At 54.9% G+C, this 22,636-nt stretch overlaps 1 protein-coding gene across 13 annotated transcripts in view; it reads left to right on the plus strand.

The window, feature by feature from the left end:
• The first annotated feature begins 712 nt into the window (after positions 1 to 712).
• AKT2 (AKT serine/threonine kinase 2) overlaps positions 713 to 22,636 on the plus strand; it is a 51,205-nt gene continuing 29,281 nt past the window's right edge. For 5 of the 13 annotated variants that reach the window (XR_004440583.1, XR_004440582.1, XM_033225011.1 and 2 more), the window contains exons 1-2: positions 713 to 882; positions 20,427 to 20,556. Coding sequence is in view for 11 of the 13 variants with exons in the window: in XM_033225011.1 (XP_033080902.1) it covers positions 20,511 to 20,556 (46 nt within the window). In the remaining 2 variants the exon portion in view is untranslated. Of the gene's footprint in view, positions 883 to 1,253; positions 5,988 to 6,375; positions 6,949 to 12,534; positions 12,558 to 16,984; positions 17,082 to 19,321; positions 19,666 to 20,426; positions 20,557 to 22,636 lie in introns of those variants that run through there. The other 8 variants (XM_033225012.1, XM_033225002.1, XM_033225004.1 and 5 more) reach the window with 8 other exon arrangements.

Raw genomic sequence — 22,636 nt, forward strand, 5'->3', positions numbered from 1 at the left:
TGGGCCCAAGTTGCATTATAAAATGTTATATCCCAGATTTACTGGAATATGTATGATGAGAGCAGGTGGCATTAATATTTTGCAGTCATGAACTAATTTGTAAAAACCGTTTTGTTTACATTAAAATAGTTCAAAAGCCAGCGACACAGGGATGATTGTTTCCATTTAGCAGATGTGGATACTGAGGCACAGAAAACGGTCAAGCCTTCTGCCCACAGTCACCAGAAAGGAGGAAATTCAAATCTCGGGTTGTGTGGCTTCAGGGCCTGAGCTCAACCATGACGAGCACACTGAAAAGGAAACCCCTCCTAACTAACTCCCGCTCCGGATTCCTTTAAGAACACAGAACGAAGTAAAACAAGATCAAAGCGTATGTAAATACGGACTAGAGGCTGCCGGGAAATAATCGCTGCGGTGAGTCCCTAGGGAAAGCAGGCTTCGGAGTCCTACTGCGCCTGCGTAACCCTATCTCGGCTTTCCGCCCCACGAATTAGCGAGGCCCATTTCTAACCCACACAGGCCCAAAGTTGTCTAATGTGCGCAGGCGCCCTGCTGTGAGCCCGCCTCCTTCTCTGCCCTGCGCTTGCGCTTTTGCTCTCTCAGAGTTCGTCTTCGGCTCTTTGTACGTCACTTCCTGTTTGTGGCGCGAGAGGGCGGTATTTCCGTCCAGAGGGTGGGAGGGGGCGGTAAGCGGGGGCTGGGGGGAGGGGGCGGGGGGGCCGCGCCGCGCGAGCCGTTGGGCCTGGCTCCGAGAAGGCGTCGCCGCCGTCGCTGCGGGCGCCGTAGCCGCTACTGGGAAAGAGAAGGAACGGGAACCAGCGCAGCATGGCGATGGGCGGGGGTAGAGCCCCGCCGGAGAGGCTGCGCGGCTGCCGGTGACAGGTGAGTGCGCCAGCGCGTGTCCCCGAGCGCCCTCCCCCCGCGATGGTCGCGTCCGGGCCCCCCGCGGTGCCGCGATGGGTTGTACCACCCGTGCCCGCCGGGGGGACCGCGGCCCTCGAGCCCCCCCTTCCGGAGCTGAGTGGGGGTGGCCGAGCGGGGGCGGTGGGACCTGCCGCGGGGGGTCGGGGGGGGGGTGGCGGCGGGCCGTACCACTGAGGCGGCGAGGGGAGCGCTGCGAGTGTGCGGGACGGGGAGCGCAGGCCCCAACGTGTGCGGGCGGGGGGCTGGACCCGTGGGGCGCGGCGGGCAGATCGAGCCTGGCGTGCGCGGGCTAAACTATCGAGGGGGCGAGCCGCATCAAGTGTAGAGGGGTGTACCTTTTTGGCGCTGTGGAAGCAGTTGCTGTGCTGTATTTACAGGGGTGGAAGCTTCTGGGGAGCATGCTTCCCGAAGTGTGGCTGGGTTGTATCACCACGGCGTTGGGGGAGCCCTGCTTAGAACGTAGGGGAGCCCAAATCAGAGGAGGACTGTGATGTTTGTGATCTTTAAGGGACTGGAACGGGGCGGGACAGGCCCTAGTGGGTTTTAGGGGCGTATTTTGGGAGGACTGTGATTCCAGTTGGTGAGGAGGGGTTTCTGTTTCTTGTATTTGACGTGTGTGGGGTTGGGGGTTTACACTGAGCTCAGCCTTTATTGAACTTCTTAACGACTTTGGAGGGAACGTCATGGTTACTGGGGTGCCTTGGACCACGAAGGTGCTGCTCTGGATTCCATTACCCTCTCAGATTTTTCACCAGTCAGTAACAGTTCTTTCCTTCCATAGGGAAGGGAGGAAAGCTGCGTTAGAAATCACTGAAGTTGTCTGAGCTTTGGGCTCCACATTCGGAAGAGGAAGAGGGATTAGGCTTGGATTTGAGGAGCCGTGCCCCTGGACCAGCTTGTTAAAACTTAGGAGGAAGAAGTGTTTGGGGGAACACCTGTTCCCTCTGGGAAAGCATTCTGGGGCCATCTTGATCTTAGGATTGTGAGAACCTCTTCTCATTTGGAGACCTCTTGGGCTCAGCAAGATGCCTGGGCTGGAGTAACTAGGGCCTCCAATGGGCTGCTTTTCAACCTCATCCACTCCTACTTTTCCAGAGAAGCAGGAGTTCACTCATGGGCTGACCTTGGTTGGCAGTGGATGTGAAGGGTCCAGGAACCAACGCAGACCATTACATACTCCTCTGTCGCTGGCCACGAAGCTGTTTGTGTCTCCCGGTTACCAGATCAGTCACACATCATGTTTACACTCCCCACCAAGGCAGTAACAGTTGGCCTTGCAGTGAGGCCGGGAGCTGTTTTCCCAGCTGTTCCTCTTTGCATAGGCCAAGGGCACTTGGAGGGGGGTGCCCCTGGCCTAGCCTGGCCCAAGGAGGAAGGCTGCTCTGAAGGGCTTCGGACAGTTGATCCCCTGTGGATCTGGTGTCTTATTGTGGTCTGTGGACTGGTACGGGGAACAGCTAGCCCCAGAGGTCTGTGGCCAGTGTCCCTGCTCCCTAGGCCAGATCATGACCTTGGCTTGCCCTGTAGCCTTTGCTCTGGGTCTGGAGTTCCCGGAGGACTGGCTGCAGTCCCTGATTGACCCAGCAGACCTGGGCTGGTGATGTGGTCAGAGGGGGCAGACGGTTGCCCCTAGTCTGCAGCAGTGACTTCCAAGCTGACTGGCTTCCGTGCCTTGTGGTTCCTGGGGAGAAAGGTCCCACGTCCCACAGTCTGTGAGGCAGCAGGGGCTCTATAATTTTTCTCCACTAGGGGTTTGTTCCTCTGGTCCTCTCCTGCCAGCTTTTAGAGGCTTTGCCTGATGGGGCTAACAGCGGCAGTAAAAACAGTAATCATGAAATTGATGGCTGACGGTAACTGAGTGCATTCTGTGGGCCACACGCTGTTTGGAATGCTTCTTATAGATAAACTTGCTGAATACTTGAATTCTAGAGCAGTAGGCGCTGTTGTTATGCTTTCCCTTTTAGATGAGAAAACAGCAGCTCAGAGAGGCAAATCATTTCCAGAGCTAGTGGATGCCCAGTGTTTATAGCATTCACCCCATGCCAGGCGTGTGACGGGGCTTTTGCACATGTGACCTCACTTAAGTCTCAAAACATACCTGTGGTTAGGCCTATTTTATGGAGAGCTACAAGCTAGTTAGAAGTGTGATACCATTTTACAGATGAGGAATCATTTCACTCACTGTGAAGTGTAAAGATTTCCCTGAGGTCTCATAGCTGAAGTGGTAGAGGTGTGATGTGAGCCCTTGGCCCACCTTGGCCTCAGATCCTCTTGTCAAGGAGAAACTGGAGCAGTGGCTTTTGTCTATGAGCATATACTCTGCCCAGCCCTGTGCTTCGGGTTTTATATGGTATTTGTGTCCTTTTTTTGCAGAGTCTGAAATTGAAGTTCAGAGGAAGAATTGCCTTCCCCGAGGTCTTATCAGACCCTGTGGGCGCCAGGGTGGGATTTGAACCCAGGTCACTGAGCCCCTAGTACCCTGCATTCCTTGCTCACCAGGTTCCAGGCTGGGTGAAAGGAAGGAAAGACATAGGATAGAGTCACCTCTGTCCTCTGTCCTCCACCTATAGAGGTGACTATCCTATGTCTTTCCTTCTTCTCACCCCTGAGTCTCAGGCTGCCCTGAGCACCTCTGCCTGCAGCCAGTCCAGCAGTTCTTGGTCCCTCCTCAGAGTGGAGCCAGGGCATCCTTTAACCCTGGGCAGGTGTGTGCTGGGAGAAGAAGATAGCAAGAGAGCTATGCGGGAGGTGACACAGCTACCAGGGACCTGCGTTGGCTAGCAGCAGGATGGAGAAGTGAGTTCTGGCTCTGTGACCTCAGACCACACTGTTCACTCCCATACAGTGGTCTCAGAAGGACACCCACCTTGGGCTGTTGTGAGGATTAAATGAATTAATCCACGAGAAGCTCCTAGAATGGTGCCCGGCACTGTGTAAGTCTTGGTTGGCAGTCATGCTTATGTTATGGAACTGAGGCATCCAGCCTCGCCCACCCCCTACTTTTGGTCCCCTTGAGCATTCCAGGATCCAGCTCTCCAGCCTGGCCCAGCTAGGATCCAGAACTTTGATGTTCTGGTTTCCAGCCTCTGTAAAGAGCTGCATGGAAGCGAGTGAGAGCACAGGGTTCAAATCCAGCCCTGCCACTCCATGGTTGTGTGACCTTGAGCAGGCTCCCCAACCCTTCTGAGCTCGTTTCGTCATCGGTGTCATGGGGAGGATAATTCCCACCTGATAGGATTATTGTGAAGGTTGAGTGGACTAATTTGTGGGAAGCATTCATAACTATGCTGGCATACAGTAAGCCTACCTGAAACGTCTTCTCACTGAGAAGAGTGCCTGACACATGGTGAGCCGTTGGTATATCCTAGCAATTGTAATTCTTAGTATTTCTGCCAGGACTTTGAAGGCCCTTGCCAGTTCACAGAACCGTGTCAGAGAGCACTAGGAGGAAATCAGGGCTGAAATTAGCATCTCGGTTTTCCAGATGCAGAAACAGAGGTCGGAGGAGACATGCAATCAAGTCAGAACTGACACGGGCAGCTCCCAGGCCCACTCTTCTACACAGTGGCTTTGCAGCCCTGAGCCCCTGCAAGGTAGACACATTCGAGTCTTTTCAGAGGTCAGGCTCTGCTTTTTTACTTTTTTCTTTTGAGGTAGGGCCTCACTCTGTCACCCAGGCTGGAGTGCAGTGGTGTGATCACAGCTCACTGCAGGCTTGACCTCCTAGGCTTAAGTGATCCTTCCATCTCGTACTCTTGAGTAGCTGGGACTACAGGTGCATGCCGCCATGCCCGGTTAATTTTTAAATTTTTTTGTGGAAACGGGTCTTGCTATGTTGCTCAGGCTAGTCTTGAACTCCTGGGCTCAAGTGATCCTCCTGCCTCAGTCTCCTGAGTAGCTGGGACTATAGGTGCATGTCACTGCCCCTGTCCACCACAGCTCGCAGTTCCAGGAGTGGCAGGAAGGCTGGGTTTGGGCAGGAGAGCAGCAGAAGTGCCTGCAGGGGTTGGCAGGGGCTATGCTGCACTGGCCTGTGGGCCTGGGTGAGAGGTGAGGATGGATCCTAAGGGTATTGTGGAGCCGAGGAAAAGGTTTCACTCACCTACCACCATTTACTGAACGCCTCCTATGTGCCAGCGTTGCATCAGTACTGGGAATACAGCGGTGTACTTATCAAAGTTCCTATCCTTGTGGGGCTGAGGGAGACCAACCCGAAACAGGTGAATAAGCAAGGAGCCGGTTAGGAGGGGAGGTGCTAGGCAGCGAATTCAAATCGGGTGACAGACTGGGCACTTTTTTAGATGCATGCGGCTGCGCGGAGGGCCTCTGAGCTGATCCCAGTTTGGCAAGGTGAGGCAGTCATGTGGGATGGGAGGAGAAGGAACAGCCCTCCAGGTGGAGGGAACCATAGTGCAAAGGTCTGAAGGGAGAACAGAGCTTGGTGAGGTGCAGGGACAAGCCTCACGGAGGCCTGTGTGGCTTGGCAGAGTGAGGGAGCAGGGAGGAGATGAGTCCAGGGGCTGCGAGGCAGGCAGGGCCCTGTCACTGGGAGCCTTGTGGACTGTCTGTGAAGGAATTTGGAATTTCAGCAGGAACAGCCTGGTCAGATTTAGGGTGTTAGTAGGTGACACAGGAGAGGGTCACAGGCTCCTGCCTGGGGGGGTGGGTAGATTTAAGTGAGCGGAGCAGGGCATTTCACAGGCCTCCCACTTCCCCTTGAGTAGCATCAATGCCTTACAGCCAGCAAAGGCCCGAGGGTTGCCTCCCTCTCCTGTGGTTTTCACACCGTGTTCCCAGACCCCGTGGCTGTTACTTTTAGGGAAAGAGGAGGGGAGGCTCATTGGGCTGATTTCTCTGCCCTTCCCTCCCCAACCCAACCAGCCGGACTAATACTGAATAGCAACACAGAGCTGCAGTCACACCTGATACAGACAGCACCCGCTGACCCTGCGTCCACGCTACCGTGGGCCTGCAGGCCTGCGCCATTCCCGGTGCTCCTCTGGGATTGGAAAGACCAGGTCTTGTGACTGGCGCCCAGCACCAAGGTCTCTGGCAGGCGTCAGGTGTAGTTGATATTACGAAGGCAAAATAAATGAGGGCCAGGTTGAGAGTGTGGGCATGTTTTTCCATTGTAGCTGGGTGATCAGGGAGGACCTCCCTGAGGAGGTGACGTGTGGGCAGGGGCTGCAGTGCCGTGAGAGAGCCATGGGAGTATCTGGGGGAAGACGTGTTAGACCCAGGAGGAAGCTTCTCTGATTCCCGCTCTACAGCGGTGAGAACTGAAGCCTGGAGGGCCTCTGCAGCTTGCGCTGGGTCCCCCAGCCAGGAAGTGTTGGGGACAGGCTATGAATCTGGGCCTCCAGAGATTCCCCCAGCACAGCTCAGTAGCCCCTGGTGAGTGTGACTTCTGATCCCACCCATGGGCTCACCCCTAAGGCTTAGTGCAGGGGCAGGCGCCCTGGCGTTTGTTTTTTTTTTGAGGTATGTTCCAGGGTATCTTCCTAGAAGGAGCACAGCCCCTCAGAACAAATCTCTAGGGTCCCCAGAAATCCCCTGGGATGGGTTGGGATGGAAAGGAGTGTCTTTCAGACTTGAGCTCCAAGCCCCTGGAGGACCCAGGGACACCCCTCCCCGGGCCTCTCTTCAGCTTCCCAGAACTCTCAGTGGAAGGCCCTCAACCACAGGCCTCCGGGCCGCACGGTGGGGTGGTTCCATGGCAGGCTCTTCTGGATAGTCAGCCAAGCAGCGAGAGGCCCAACTCGGGGAGACAGCCTGGGAGCAGGACCAGGAGGGAGGGAGCGAGTGTGGGAGGGGTGCTGGGTGGGAGCTCAGCCTGGCCCCCTTGGGGCAAGACCCACTGCCAACTCGGCACCCACAGCAGGGCCCGGGTGCTCTGAGTGTGCCGAGTAAGGGACGGCAAGCCAGGCCGGCCAAGAGGAGACTGCATGTCAGAGGTCCCCGCAGGAGTTTCTTCAGCCCAGCCGTCCTGCCGGAGAAGCTCGTTCGCAGATGTTGTTTCTAAGGGTGAGGCCAGAAACCCAAGCCTTCCTTGGTTGCCACTTCGTGGGCCCTTTCTGAACGGGCTGGGGCAGTTCCCGCTCCCCGGTTCTTCTCTCCAGCCTGGCTTCGAGTTCTTCGTGGTCTGGTGGGTCATTGGTGTACCGTTACCCAGCTGGGGCTGCTGAGTGACCTGGTCCCGGGGGCAGCTGACATGGGTGAGAACCCTGCTCCTGGCACCCCTGTTGGTGGCCGTGGCACCCTGGGGCCTTATTTCATCTCCCTAAGGTACAGTGTGCTCAGCTGTAAACGGGAACCTTCCTGCTGAGTGGGGTGGTGGGGAGGATGCAGGGAACTGCCGTGTTGGAAAGCACGGGCCTCCTGAGGAGGTGTGGGATGAATTTGGGCTGATGCTGCTTCTGGTGATGGCCAGACAGGACTGAAGGCACCGAAGAGCACAGAAGAGGCTCTGTGGGGCAGTGGACACAGGCTTGTGGTTGGTCCTTGGGAGAGAGTGGTGGGGCCTGTTAGCTGATGGGAGGGCTCCAGACAGAAATATGAATCATTCCCACTGCTGCACTCCTGCCCAGCCAGACACTGTGTATTAGCTCTGCAGACCTGCACAGCAGCCTGGGAGGTGGGCAGTGTGAGCACCCCCATCCTGTAAATAGGAAACTGAGGCCCAGGAAACTACATAGAATGTTGGGGTCATTCTCGTGAGTAGTTCGTCTCTGTGTGCTGGGCACTGCTGCAGAGCTTGAGGTGTCTGCTCTCACTCATCCTCACCACAGCCTGGCAGCTCGCTGTCATGATTGTCCCCATTTTACAGGGGAGGGAACAGGCATAGAGAGGTTATTGGATTTGCCCAAAGTCCAATAGGCATGACGGTTGAACCCTGCTCTGTCAGCGAAGCTGCCTTTTGAAGAATGCCTCATCCCCTTGTCCTGCTTGCTGTGACTGGAGTTGTCACTGTTGTCATCAGGATTTCTTCCCTGCTTTCTCTTCTCCTAGACAGAGCTGGCACAAAGTAGGCCTCAGTCATCTAGAAATGACTCCATTCTATGCCTGCTCGGGAGGTGGGGTGTGGCTGCTGCTCTCCACCCCCAATACCATGACCTCGGCCCCTCCTTTTCCCAGAGCCCAGAGGGAAGGGATGAGGATGGGAGGCACCCCGTCCCCGCTGCCCTGGGGGTCTGATTGCCGAACAGCCTCAGGAGCCGGCCCTTGGCTGTTCTTGGTCATTCGTGTGTTCCATCCATCACCAAATATTGATTGAATAACTACTGTGTGCCACGTGTAGTTCTGGATGTGATCAGAGGTGGCAGAGAGGTTGTGTTGGCCTGTGAGTGCTTGGTGTGGCTGAAGGAGGGAACAGAGATCTAGCTGGATCTAGAGCAGAGAGAGGCTTGGGAAGGCTGCTGAGGAGCCCCTGTGATGTGAGAGCCCGAGGAGTGGGCTGGACAGGGGTGCAGTCAGGTAAAGGCCGCAAGGGGTGGTGGAACAGCAGGCCCATGTGGTTGGAGCCGGGGGAGTGGGTGAAGGGGAGAGAGCAGGGTGGCAGGGCTCAGGGCCTAGGCTGTGGTGGGGAGCCAGGGCTTTATCCCCAAAGAGGAGGGACACAGGTGGGTGGGGAGGGACCTGTGTGGGAGAGAGCTGGCTGGATTCAGGTGGCAGCCAGGGATGGAGAAAGCAGACTATATTCTGCTTTGGAAACAGGGTCCCCTAGAGCCCAGCTACTCAAACTGGTGTCCGAAGGTCTTAGGGGTTGGGAGGAGGTGTCTGCAGGGCGTTGACTCTTTTTAGCTGTGTGTTTTCATTTAGATGATATTTTCAAAAAGTTAATAGGGGTATGTTGGAAATTATCGGGATGATTCCTTTAGAACCAAGTAGTGACAGCAGTAACCTTAGCTGCCACTCCATGGCTCTGACAGGCTCAGGATGATGGCCCCTGACTTCAGAGTCCTTTATGTAATTGCTACCTGTTTTTCAAGCACTGGCCTTGTCCCCAGCTGTATGTGAAGCCATCTCATTGGGTCCCCAGGACAACCCATGGTTATCAGAAAAATTATCTTTTTAAATTTTTCATTATTTTTTTGAGACAGGGTCTGGCTGTGTCACCCAGGCTGGAGTGCAGTGGCACCATCATAGCTAATTGCAGCCTTGACCTCATGGGCTCAAGTGATCTTCCCACTTCAGCCTCCTGAGTAGCTGGGACCACAGGCACGCACCATCACGCCTGGCTAATTAAAAAAAAATTTTTTTTTAAAATAGAGATGGAAATCTCCCTGTTTTGCTCAGGCTGATCTTGAACTTTTGGGCTCAAGTGATTCACCTGCCTCAGCCTCCCAAAGTGCTGGGATTACAGGCGAGAATCACTGTACCTGGCCTACAAAACTTATCTTTTGAGATAACATAAACACGTGCTTGGGCAGATTGTTAAGATTCCATTCTACAGGCCAGGCACAGTGGTTCACACCTGTAATCCCAGCTCTTTGGGAGGCCGAGGAGGGGGAGTGGATCATGAGGTCAGGAGTTCAAGACCAGCCCGGCAAGATGGTGAAACCCTGTCTCTACTAAAAATACAAAAATTAACCAGGCATGGTGGTGGGTAATTTTTGTCCCAGCTACTCGGGACGCTGAGGCAGGAGAATTGCTTGCACCTGGGAAGCAGAGGTTGCAATGAGTCAAGATCTGGCCACTGCACTCCAGCCTGGCGACAGAGCGAGACTCTGTCTCAAAAAAAAAAAAAAAGATTCCATTTTACAGATGCGGAAGCTGAGGTTCAGAGAAGTGACCTGTGTAGCGTGGAAGTGGTAGAGTCAGGATTTGAGTTGACTAGAGGTGTGAGTTTGGGCCTGAGTCCTGCTCCAGTTCCCCAGATAAGCTGCGTTGGGATGCGGGAGAGATGGGATGTAGCATGGGAGCTTCTAGCTGGGCTGGGATGATCTGACTCCTCTTGGGCCTGTGAGAGTCACACTCCCGTCTCCTGCCTTTAGGCTCCTGGTGCTTAAGCTTAATTAGCAGGGATTCTATAGAGCTGCACTCCAGAATGGTAGCTACTAGCCATGTATGGACTTTTTTTTTTTTTTTGATGGAATCTTACTCTGTCACCTAGGCTGGAGGGTGGTGGCGCGATCTTGGCTCACTGCAACCTCTGCCTCCCACGTTCAAGTGGTTCTCTGCCTCAGCCTCCCGAGTAGCTGGGATCACAGGCGTCCACCACCACGCCTGGCTAATTTTTGTATTTTTAGTAGAGACAGGGTTTCATCAACTTGGCCAGGCTGTTCTTGAACTCCTGACCTCGTGATCCAGCCACCTCGGCCTCCCAAAGTGCTGTGATTACAGGCATGAGCCATCGTGCCCGGCCTCACATATGGCTTTTTAAGTTTTAATTAATTACAATTGAATAAAAGTAAAAAGTCAGTTCTTTAATTGCACTAGCCATCGTTCAAACGTTTAGTAACCACGTTTCTGTCGTTACGGAAAGGTCTGTGGGCTAGTTCTGCTCTGGTTGCGGCCCCTGTCCTGCACCCACTCGCTGTGACTGTGTGCATGTGACTCTCTCCCTGGGCCTCAGTTTTCCCATGTGAGGAATGGGGATAGTAACACAGGCTGGCTGTGAAGATGAACATTAATCCATGCCTGGCGCTTTGTGAGCACTCACTGAGTATTAGCCTTGATGCAGACCCACCGGTTTCTCTTTCTGCCACTGGGCCCTGCCCCAGAGCTCCCAGGGAGGTGGTGGCGATGCAGAGCGACGTGGGTCAGGGACACCCCATGCAGTCCGACTAGAGGGCTCCCGTGCATGTGTGCACATCAGGGACGGTAATGGAGGGCTGGCTGGGATGTGGGAGGAGGCGACACAAGATGGGAGGTGGCCCTGTCTCTTGGGAGCAAAGGCAGAGGGAGGTGGAGGCCACTAAGGGCTCGGAGGACAGGGGTCCGGGCTCCTTGGCTGTGTCCCTGCTGTCTCTGGCTGTAGGTATTCACCAAATCTCTCCCATTCTCGGTTTTCTCATCTGCCGCATATGGGTCCTCATGGTTCTTAACTGAGGCACCTGGTGAGCCTATCAGGCCAGTGCCCAGGGCTTATTCTGAGGACAGCTCCTGGAGAGGAAGGCTGTCTCCCTAAGGACTCCTGCCCCACCCTGGGTGCAAGGGGTTCTACCTGCTGCCCCCTCCCCCACTCCCCAGCTCTCCTCAGGCTGAGAGTTCCCCTCTCCAACTAAGAGCCACAGTGCTGACAGTGGCCCCCAAGGCCCTGCCCAGCAGCTTCCTCTCTAGCTACATCTCCTGGCCCTCCCCTTCACCAGCTCCTGTGGGCGCCTCAGCCCTGCTCTTCCCCTGCCTGCCTGCCTGCCTGCCTGCAGTGTTCTTCCTCAGGTCTTCCCCTGGCTCTCTCACCTGCTTCCAGTTCTGCTCAGACTGCACAGTCTCAGTGTGCCCTTCTGTCACCATCCTATTTTAAATCGGAAACCCCTGCTCCCTTTCCCTGCACTGAATCTTCTGAGTGCTCCTTTTCTCCGTGGCATTTGTCAGCTTTGGCTGTCCTAATTTGTTTATATGTTTATTTTTTACTTTGCTGCCGGTTCCCTCATCCCCCCAACTCCCCAATGGCAGGGAGTTCTGTTTTGGTCACTGCTGAATCCCTGGTGACCCGAGCAGTGATGACGCAGGGTTGGTGTGATATTTGTGGAATGAATGAATGCAGGACTTTTTGTTTTACCTTCACTTGGCACAAATGCTGTGGTTCTTTTCACCACTCCTGCCTTGAAATAATGAAAGCTATGAGTCCATCCCTGTGCTGAGTGGAGCTGGGGACACAATGGGGGCTAGGACAGACTGTGTCCCTGCCTTGTGGAACTCAGTCCAGTGGGAGAGGCGACATTACCCATAGTCATGCAGGAGACAGAGGCAAGCGCTGTGAGGGGAAGGGAAGGCTGAGCTCTGAGAGTCGGCTGCTGGTGGGAGGTCAGGGAAGGCCTCCCTGAGGAAGATGGGTGAACAGCGTGCCAGGCAGGGGTACGGCAGGTGCAAAGGTCCTGGGATGTGAGAGCAGGGAGTCTTCCTGGGGCCAGGCCAAGGGGAGATTGTGTGTTGGAGGGAGCAGACCAGTGAGGCCGGAGAGCAGGCGGGGCCAAGGCAGATGGCCCCTGGCAGCCTCCATAGGGGCCTTGGACGTGATCCATGGGCACTGGGGAGAGGTCCTGAGCAGGGGAGGGACAGGGTCAGAACTGCCTGGAGGATCCTGCTGGTCACAACATGGAACTCTCAGGATGTGTGGAGCCCGTGGCCAGGCAGAATAGAATATTTGACATGATTTCTGTGGGTGCTGTAAGGCCCTGGGTGGTGTGAGGGGGAAGGTGTGTTGGGGGGGTGGCAGGGAGGAGAAGGAATCTGCTCTGTGCTTATTCTTGTCCCTGTTTCTTTTGCAGCCTGCCCACGGCTTCAACGTGCCTCCAGTCCCACCTGCTCCAAGCAGACAGATGGGGCGAGTATGGGGAGTGTGGGGAGCGTGTTTAAAAGAAAAAAGAAAAAAAAGTCTCTCTTTTTTTTTTTGAGGTACCCAGACCTTTTCAGGAAAAAAAAAAAAAAAGTCTCTTCCGTGCCACCTTCTCACCAAGGAGGTAGAATAGGTAAAAAAATTCACCTGTTCAGAACATACAGTATAGAAAGTGAAGTTTCTCGTGTCTCCATCCGAGGAAATAATGATTTTTTTTTTTTTTTTTTTTTTTTTTTTGAGATGGAGTCTTGCTCTGTCCCCCAGGCTGGAGTGTAGTGGCGTAATCTCTGCTCACTCCAATCTCTGCCTCCTGGGTTCAAGCAATTCTCCTACCTCAGCCTCCTGAGTAGCAGGAATTACAGGCACCCACCACCATGCCTGGCTAATTTTTGTATTTTTAGTAGAGACAGAGTTTCACCATATTGGCCAGGCTGGTCTCAACCTCCTGACCTTGTGATTTGCCCGCCTCGGCCTCCCGAAGTGCTGGGATTACAGGCATGAGCCACTGCATCCAGCCAATGATAATAATATTTGATAACGTGTTTAGCAGTTGCCCTTTCTGACTGTTTTGGGAGGACTTTATGTGGATTAACTCACTGAACCCTCCCGATAGCCTTAGAGGTATGTGTGGTTATTATCTCTGATACACAGATGAGGAAACAGAGGTCAAGAAAGGGAACGTGACTTGGTGACTTGCCCAGGGTCCCACAGCAGGTGACACAGCCAGGGCTGAAATGCTGGCATTTGGTTCCTGAGGCTGCCTTGACTCCCGTACCCACTCTCCTGCCTCTGGTAGTGTAGGGTATTTCCTTCGGATTTCTTTTTTCTGTGCGTGTGAGATTTAAACACATACCTCCTCATGCCCTGAAGTCTAAGACAGTATATCCTGTAAGGTCCATTATTGATCATATAACTGCTTTTCTGAAAAGAATGCGATAGGTGAGTTTTATCCATGGATTGCGAGGTACATGCCAATCTCAGTGACGTCAGCATGTGAAACAGTACACATATTGTAGAATTGAGGTGATAGGGCATGTGCGTGTGTGTCTCAGAAAAGGCATCCTACCTGAGTTCTGTTGTGCCGCGAGCCTTCGTTAGCCAATGCTGATGGCCTTAGTGTCGGCACAGCGGGGCTGGTTTCTGGGTTTCTATGCTCAGGATGGCCTGTTGTGTTGCGTGGCCAGACCCTCTTCACGGGCTGGGTGCTGTGCTGAGCCCTTCCCTGCGTGAGCCTGTGATGAAAGCACTGCTGTCTGTCCTTGCAGGGACAGGAGGAAACAAAGGCTTGGGAGGCTAGAAAGTGGGCAGGGGAGGACCCCAGTCCAGATCTGCCTGACTCTGGAGGCTGTGTGGCACGGTGTCGTGGGGGAGCCGGGCCGCCTGTACTTCCTGAGATCAGGTCATAGGACAAGTCATTTCACTTCTGTGCCTCAGTTTCCTCATTATCATAGAAACAGTAGGAATTTCTGCCTCAGAGCGTTGCTGTGAGGGTTATGTTGGTAAGTGCAAAGCACTCAGATGGGCCTGGCACGTGGTATGGGCTATGTGAGCCTTGCTCTTTTTAGTAGTCATGTTATTCACCAATATTATAGCACTAGACCCCTGTTGTGAGCTTTTAGATTGTTGCCAGGTCTCCCTATTTCAGCAGTACATACTTAGGACAGCGGTCCTCAGCTGGTGGTGGTTTTGTACCCCAGGAGACATTTGGTGATGACTGAAGACACGTTTGATTGTCATAACCAGGGGAGGGTGTGCTGTTGGCTTTAGTGACGAGAGAGCCAGGATGCTGCCAGACCTCTTCAGGGTGCAGAAGACTCCCCACATCAGGGATTCTCTGTCCCCAAATATCACTAGTGCTGAGGCTGAGAATTCCCACCTTAGAACCTTTGTGCCCCGGCACTGGCATTTTCTGCAGGAGAAATTCCTCCAAGCACATGGACATTTTCCACTTTATCAGTTTTACCAGAATGCCCTCACAAGACGCTGGGATCAGTTTATAGAGTGGTGAATGGCTGGTGGCAGATGAGAGAGCTGGTTCCCTCCTGTCTTGCCTCAGGTGCCTTTCTGCTAAGTTCCCATGAGCAGGTGCCACCTGTTACACCACTAGTTCCTGTTGTCTTTGGCTTTTTTGTATTTTTTTTTTTTTTTTTTTTAGACAGAGTCTGGCCTTGTCACCCAGGCTGGAGTGCAGTGGCACAGTCTCAGCTCACTGCAACCTCTACCTCCCAGGCTGAAGTCAGCCTCCCACCTCAGCCTCCCAGGTACCTGAGACTACAGGTACCTGAGACTACTGCCACACCTGACTACTTTTTATATTTTTATTTTTATTTTTTTGGCAGACACAGGGTTTCACCATGTTATTCAGGCTGGTCTCAAACTCCTGGGCTCAGGGGATCCTCTCGCCTTGGCCTCCCAAAGTGCTGGGATTACAGGTGTGAGCCACCATGCCCGACCAGTTTTTTTTGTTTTTTTTTTTTTTAGTTTGTTTCTTTGTTTTTTGAGACGCAGTTTTGCTCTGTCTCCCAGGCTGGAGTGTGGTGATGCGGTCATAGCTCACTACAGCCTCAACCTCCTGGGCTCAAGCAGTCCTCCTAGCTCAGCCTCCCAAGTAGCTGGGACTACAGGTGTGCGCCACCACACCTGGGTAATTTTTGTATTTTTTGTAGAGATAAGGTCTTGCTCTGTTACCCAGGCTGGTCTTGAACTCCTGGTCTCAAGAGATCCTCTTGCCTCAGCCTTTAAAAGTGCTGGGATTACACGCGTGAGCCACCGCGTCCAGCTTCCTGTTGTCTTTGAATTTATCTCCTGAGCAAGTCTTCCTCTGGGCACTGTGGAAAGGCACAGATCTGAGTGCAGGCGACAGAGGCTCCTGAGGAGGTCGCTGCCACCTCCCCAATGAGCCTCTGCAACACCAGGAAGGGAGCCCCACCCACCAGCTCCAGCTCCAAGAGACGCAGATCTCTGCTTCCCCACCTGCCTCCCTAGCCCATCTGTGCTGTCTGGCATCAAAACCAGGTCAGTGAGAGGGGGCGAGAGAAAAAGGACTTAGTAAGTGGCAAGGAAAGAAATTGAGCTTATTTTGAGCCTGTTCCGGGCACAGGGCTTCACTCTGTACACGTTCATTCCACAGATACTTGTTAAGTACCCACTCTGTGCCCAGCACCATACAAAGCTCTGGGGATCCAACTGTGACCAAGGCAGCCAAGGGTCCTGCTTTCGCTGTGCTGACGTTCCAGTGCAGGTGGTGGGCAGTTAACGTAAACAAACGCATACAGTAACATCGGTGGTGATGGGTGCTTAGGGGAAAATGAAGAGTAAGGGTAAGGGGAGGTAGGGTGGGCATGCTTTGCTTAGGGAGGTTAGGAAGGCTTCTCAAGAAAGGGATGTGAGCAGAGGCTGAAGAGAGTGGGGCGGGGCCCGAGTTTCCACCTGAAGGTGCAGTGTGTGCAAGGCCCTGAGGTGGACTGTCCTGGTGTGTCCTGGCAGCTGAGGGAGCCAGGCACTGCTGAAGTGAAATGCCTTCAGAGAAGCAAAGGGGGATAGAAAGTGTAGGCTGCGTAGGGTGCTGGGTCTGCTGTGGGGACTTTGGCTTTTATGCTGCAAGAGCAGTGGGTTCAAGCGGAGGAGGGGTGGGAGCTGACTCAAGTGGTCACAGGGCTCCAGACTGCAGGAGGGGCGTGGGCAGAGTGCTGTCTGACTTCTTTCATTCTATAACATTCTCTTAGTCCTTCCCTGCTGTATTTAGCAACAGTTCAGTCCTTTTCGTTGCTGAGTAGTGTTCAACTATGGATCTACGTGTTTGTTTATCCATTCTCTTGTGGGTGGACTCCTGGTCTGTTAACCAGTTGGGGGTTACTGTGAGTATTGCTGCTGTCAGCATTCTAGTACAAGTCTTTTGTACATACACTAATTTCCTTGAGAGGAATTGCTAGGTCATGGGATAGGCATATATTGAGCTTTAATTTTGACTGCTTAACAGTTTTCCACAGTGGTTGAACCATTTTGCAACTCCCACCAATAGTGAGTAAGGGTTCTGGTTCCTCTGCATCCTTGCCAGCACCTGGCCTTGTCAGTTTTTAAAATTCGAGCCATCCCAAGTAGGTGGTTGTAATTTGCATTTCCCTATAACTAATGAGATTATGTGTGTTTCTTGGTTGTATGGGTGTCCTCTCCTGTGAGGTGCTCTTACTCTTTTTACCTTGCCTCCCAGGTGGCTTGCCTTTAGTCAGCAGCTGCAGCTCTGGCCCAGGCCCTCAGAAGACTCATGCCCAGGGACCTTAGGAAGTAGAGAGTGGGGTGGGGCCGTGCAGGGACTCCCCTTGGCAGGGCGTGCTGCGGGGGTTCCACAGGCAAGTCTCTGTCCCCCCGCCTGGTGTCCTCCGCTGGCAGCCCCCCAGTGAGCAGGCCATCTTCTTGGCTGCAGTGGCTGGTATTTCATTACCACAGGACTGCGTCACAAACACCTCAGCTGAGGCGCCACCCTCAGTAGGGGGACAGGGAACGATCCAGGCAGGACGCAGGGGATCTTCAACTCCTCCCCCTGCTCTCCCTCCAGCTGTGCTGACTCCTTAGTTGCTGAGATGAGATTGTAAAAAGCAACTCTGTTGATCCCAGCAGGGGCCAGGGCCTCCACTGCTTCTCAGCTGGGAGACCCAAGGTAAACAGCTTCTCTTCTCTGAGCTTCTGTCCTCACCTGGGCATGGTCACCGACTGTCTGGTGGGGTGTTGGGAACCTTCAGGAGAGACTCCGTGGGAGCACCGGCACCCTGCCCAAGGCCACCCAGCTGGTGGTGGCTCTCGGACTCTGGAACCCTGACCGCTCTTGGTCACACCTGTCTGCCTTTGGCTCTCTCTGGAGTAACGGCAGCCGTGCGTTTGGCTGTTCACTGGGCACCAGGCAGTAGGCCAAGTCCTGGGCCCACAGTGGGTACTTTAGTGCTACCAGTAGCCCCGGTGCTGCTGCATCACGGGGTCCCTGAGAGTCAATGTCCCTGGGCTGCTGTGGGCCAGCAAGCGGGGAGATGAGACATGGAGCCCCTGTTCTGTTCCCTCTGCATCAGCTCTTCCTTTGGACTCTGAGTTCTCCCTCCCAGCCATTTCGGAAGTATTTTGAACTGAGCTTGCATCAGGGAAGGCGTGGTGTAGGTCCCTTTCGGGTATGGGCTTCTCTCAGTCCCAGCCATAGCCCAGAAGGCCCTTGGTGTTCTCCCCTGTCCACCTCTCCCTGACTTTCCGCTCACCAGGCCCCTCCTGCCTCAGGTCCTTGCATTTTCTGTTCCCCTGCTGAAATGCATTTCCTCGTGTCTACACAGCTCACTCCCTCAGTTAACTCGGGTGTCTGCTCACAAGTCCCCCACACCAAGCTAACATCCTGTTCTTCCCCCTCTCCAGCCTCCCCATCACCTGATGATTTGCATATCTGTGTAGTTTTCTGCCCCTCCCACCAGACTGTGAGCCTCATGAAGGCAGGGCTGTGTCTTAGTGATATTCTGTTGCTGGTACCATCTGGAGCCTAGGATGCACCCCAGAAAAGATTGGTGTCGTGAAGAGAGTCTGGTAGTGTGTCCCTGGCTGTGTCTGTTCCCGGGGTGGGGATCCGTTGCGGGCACTTGGCCTCTTTGTTCCTGTGCTCATTAGATATCAGATGCTTTGCTGGTCCACTGCCTTGGTGTATATGGGTGTTTGGGAGGGTTGCTCCGAGAGTGCACAAAGCGCACACAGTGCAGCCTCTGAGGTGGGGAAGCCTTCCTGGAGGAGGCACTGGTTTAGCCGAGACCTCAAGGAAGAGGGAGAAGAATGCCCAGAAGGAGGCCCTGTCCCTGATGGAGGCCAGAGGGAAGTGCTTGAGTGACAGAAGCGTAACATGGAGAGTGGGGTGGGGTGGAGAGGCTGGAGAGGTCAATGTCATGGTCCTTAGCCTTTCCCGAGGGCTTTCTAGGTGCACGTCTCAGCTCATGCACCTGGAACGCAGGGCAGCAGAGGCCAGGTCCTGAAGGGTCTTGGATCCTCAGCTGAGGAGTTTGGCTGTTTTGCTCATAACACCAGGGAGCCACAAAGGGTTTTGAAGCAGGAGAAAGACAGGTTCAGCGTTGAGGATCCCTCTAGCTGCTGAATGTGGGGTGAGTGGGAAGGGAGCAAGAGTGGAGCGTAGGAACTCGGGGAAGAGGTGGGGGCAGACCTGACTAGAGCCAGGCCGCCGGCAGGACGGGGAGAGGTGGTCATGTTAGAGGTTGACACACAGAACAGTGAGAGAGATAGAAATACATACATATTTATGTTTTTTGAGACAGGGTCTCATTCTGTCACCCAGGCTGGAGTGCAGTGGTGCGATCAAGGCTCACTGCAGCTTTGACCTCCCAGGCTCGAGTGATCCTCCTGCCTCAGCATCTGGAGTAGCTGACATTTCAGGTGCACACCGCCATGCCTGGCTAATTTTTTAATTTTTAATTTTTTTGTAGAAAAAATTACATAGTGAGACAGGTTCTCACCACGTTGCCCAGGCAGGTCTCAAACTCCTGGGCTCAAGGGATTCTCCTGCCTTCCTCCCAAAGTGTTGGGATTATAGGCGTGAGCCACTATGCCCAGCTGAGATGTGGGGATGTTGAGGATGGAGAGTCTGGCAGTCCTGTGTGTTGGGGTTGTGGGGTGCCGGGCATGTTGCTGGCAAGGGGAGCCCCTTATTGCTGCTCCCAGCCTCACATCATTGCCTTTGCAGCTTGGAGCCCAGAATGTGATTTCTCACCCTCCTGTTTACTTCCCTGTCATTGTCCATCTTGTCTTTCCTCCCGCTTCCTCCCACTTACCTCCCTTCCTTCTGCCTGGGGCCTGGGCAGCCTGCCACTGTCACATGCCAGGCAGTAGCGTGTCCGGCCCACCAGCTCCCCTGGGGCACGAGAGAAAGCTGATGCCCACGGAGTCCCTAGAGCCAGCTGCCACTTCTCTGGGGGCCACCGTAGCGCCCGACCTGCTGTCCGCAAATAACCCCAAGCTGGGAAAGGCAAAGGCGCCTTGGTCTCTGTGGACCCTGGCCAGGCCCCAGGCTCCAGGTAGGGGCCCAGCTGGCACTGCCTTGCGCCCTCCTCCCCTCTGCTCCGGGAACCTGAGACGAAGCAGTGGCCTTGGCGTCCCTCAGTCTGTCGGTTGCTGGTCCCTGAGGACAGAAGTGGAGGTCTTGGGTTAGGGACTAGGGCCTTGGTCAAGCCCCTGGGTCTGGCTTCTAGGCTCCAGACCGTGCATACGCAGTAGGTTGCTTTCTTGTTCAAGATCTTGGGCTGTCTGAGACCTGTCTTTTCTCTATCATCTGACCGGGGGAGGAAGGCCGCTGAGGCTTGGGGAGTGGCGTGGGATGGCATGGGGGGACGGGAGTATGCTTAGTTTGTTGAAGGTGGCAGGTTGGTGGCTTCCTGGTTTGGAAAGAAGGGAGGGGGAGGAGAGAGAGAAAAGAGTACGTGTGCGTGTGTGTGTGTGTGTGTGTGTGTATGTGTGTAAGATGGGACAGGCGGATGCTGGTGGCTCTGTGTGCGCGTGCGCACACGTGTGTGTGTGTGTGTGTGTGTGTGTGTGTGTGTGTAAGATGGTGAGGGGACAGGCAGTTGCGCACTCCCTCAGGTGCCCTGGGCTGTCTGATTCATATTGGGTTACCTCAGTATTGGGCCATGGGAGTGACATGGGGGCCAGGGCACGGCTACCTTGATGCTCGCTCAGTCAGGAGTGACTGTGGGTGGAGGGGCCCCCTCCCCCAAGCATGAGTGTCCTGAGTTTGGGGTCTGGCCTGCGCTTAGGCCAGGGAGCTCTGCTTCCCCAGATTGGGGTCTCTGGGGACATGGCCGCATCTCTCTGCTCAGAATGGATCCCTGAGAGCAGGGCTCCACGCCACCCTTACTGGCCTTACCCTTTGCCGAGTGGGCAGAGCAGCCAGAGGGCCTCAGAGCTTGGTGTCCTCAGGGAAGGGGCTGGTGTAGACTCCCCTCCCACCCTGACTAGCTCCTCTCTTGTCTTGCAGACTGTGCCCTGTCCACGGCGCCTCCTGCATGTCCTGCTGCCCTGAGCTGTCCCGAGCTAGGTGACAGCGTGCCACGCTGCCACCATGAACGAGGTGTCTGTCATCAAAGAAGGCTGGCTCCACAAGCGCGGTAAGAGGCCGCATTTGCCCGCCAGATTGCTTCCTTCTCCCACGCTGGCTCCTCGTGGAAGCTGTGTCCTGAGAGGCAGAGGCAGAGGGTCTTACCAGCCTGAGGAGCCAGCATTCCACAGCCCCAGGCCCACAGCTGCTTATGCCCCTGTTTCATGGACTCCTTCAGTGGTCACCTGGGCAGGAGAGTGGGGATCTGCCTGTGCGTGAGTGATCTCGTTCGTAGCCCCATTTTATAGATGAAGAAACTGAGGGCCAGAGAGGGGAAGTCACGTCACTGAAGTAACACAGTGAGGCAATATTCAGCATTCATTCAGTTAGCAAGTATTCATTGACTGTGTGCTGTGCCCGGTAGCCCTGGGCTCCAGGACACAGTGGTCCTCTGATGGAGCTTACGTTCCACTGGGGGTAAGGCAGACAGTAAATAAGTAGACATGGAATGTTGGGGTGGCAAGTGCTGGGGTGAAAAGTGGGAACTGTGAGTGAGGGCAATGGGCTGGGGGCTGGGGGCGGGGGGACATGGAGAGGCTGCCCTGAGGAGACGGCAGTGATCAGAGGCCTGGAGCCTGGAGGAGGTGAGGCACTGGCTGGACAAGGGTGTCCCAGGGAGAGAGACAGCAAGGACGGAGGCTCCCAGGTGGGGATGTGCCTGGTGTTTTCTGGTAACAGCGTGGCTGGAGCAGTGTGAGCGAGGGCGAGCTGGGGGAGGCAAGCAGGGGAGCAACGCAGGATCCAGCCATGTCGCACCCGCAGGCCATGGAAAAGGACCTTGGCTTTGGCACTCCAGACAAGGGCAACCCTGTGATGTCCTGAGCCGATGCATGACCTAATCCATTTGTACTAGTGGGAAGCTGAGGTCCCCTTTTAGTGAAGTTAGGACAGGGAAGAGACCCTTTTTGACCCCAGGGCTGTCTGTCCCCAAGTGGCTGCCAAGCAAGACTGGGAGGCAGATGGGGAGAAGTGCCACGTGCTGAGAGATGACTTTGTCCCAGGCCAGCTTCCGTGGGCCTCCCCCTGGGAGGAAGGGCCCCAGGTGTGGGGGTGGCTGCCCTGTGAGCACTTGCATTCATTCAGCAAACATGAGCTGAGCAGCGCCTGTGGGCCAGGCACTGTTCTAGGTCCCGGGGTCCAGCAGTGAGCCAAACAGGCAAACATCCCATCCTCGTGTTGGTATCTTGGGCGCTGATGGGGAGGCAGACAGCTCACAGGCAGACAAGCGTGTCACACGGTGGCGCGAGCCATGGAGGAAAAACAAGCAACGTGAGGATGGGAGGGCCTGAGGCAGGCAGGGCGGCCAGAGGGGGCTTCGCTGAGAAGGGGGCATCTGAATACAGGCCTGAAGGAAGTCGGGGAGTGAGCCTCACAGTTCTGCCAGAGGCGGCAGCCAGTGAGTCCTGAGGGGGTAAGTGATCTTGTTCAGAGAGGAGCAGGAGGCTGACCGCGCTGGCGCTGCAGGCATCAGGAAGAGCCGTGCATCCTGCGCTGTACCAGCCTGCAGACAGGGAGCAGCGATGAGGGATGGAGGCCCCTCCCTGGGAGCAGTCTCCGCACCTGACTGAGCAGAGGAGATTGGTGTCCTGCTGCTCTTTCTGGACAGAGATGGCTTTCAAGGTCCCTTGGCCTAGTCCCCCAGCCTGAGCCTGGAGTTTGGGGTTGTCGATGGAGCTTCCTGAGCCTTGGCAGCTATCAAGGTTCTAACCTTGGTTCGCTGCTTCCTCTTGGTGTAACTGTGGGCAAGCCATGTCACCTCGCTGAGCCTTGGTTTCACATCCGTCAAGTGGGTTAACGAGCCAGACCTCTGATGTCATCAGCTCCACGAGGGTAGGCATTTTCATGAGGCTTCTTCACAGTGGTATCCCCAGCACGTCTAAAAATGGTGGGCATATAGTAGGCACTCAGTAAATGGTTGAATGAATGTTTGGCATGGTGTGTGGGTGGTATGCTAGTACACAGGGTCATGGGCTCCTGTCCCCGTGGCCAGCACGTGCAGAGGCTGTGGCTCACTAGGCTGGACTGTGAGAGCCTTGGGATGGGTGCGGAACTGTCGGAGGGGCAGGGGTTACTGATGGCATTAAATGAGT

The sequence above is a fragment of the Trachypithecus francoisi genome, unplaced genomic scaffold (genome assembly GCF_009764315.1).
Source record: "Trachypithecus francoisi isolate TF-2019V2 unplaced genomic scaffold, Tfra_2.0 Lachesis_group12, whole genome shotgun sequence".
Lineage (NCBI taxonomy): Eukaryota > Metazoa > Chordata > Mammalia > Primates > Cercopithecidae > Trachypithecus > Trachypithecus francoisi.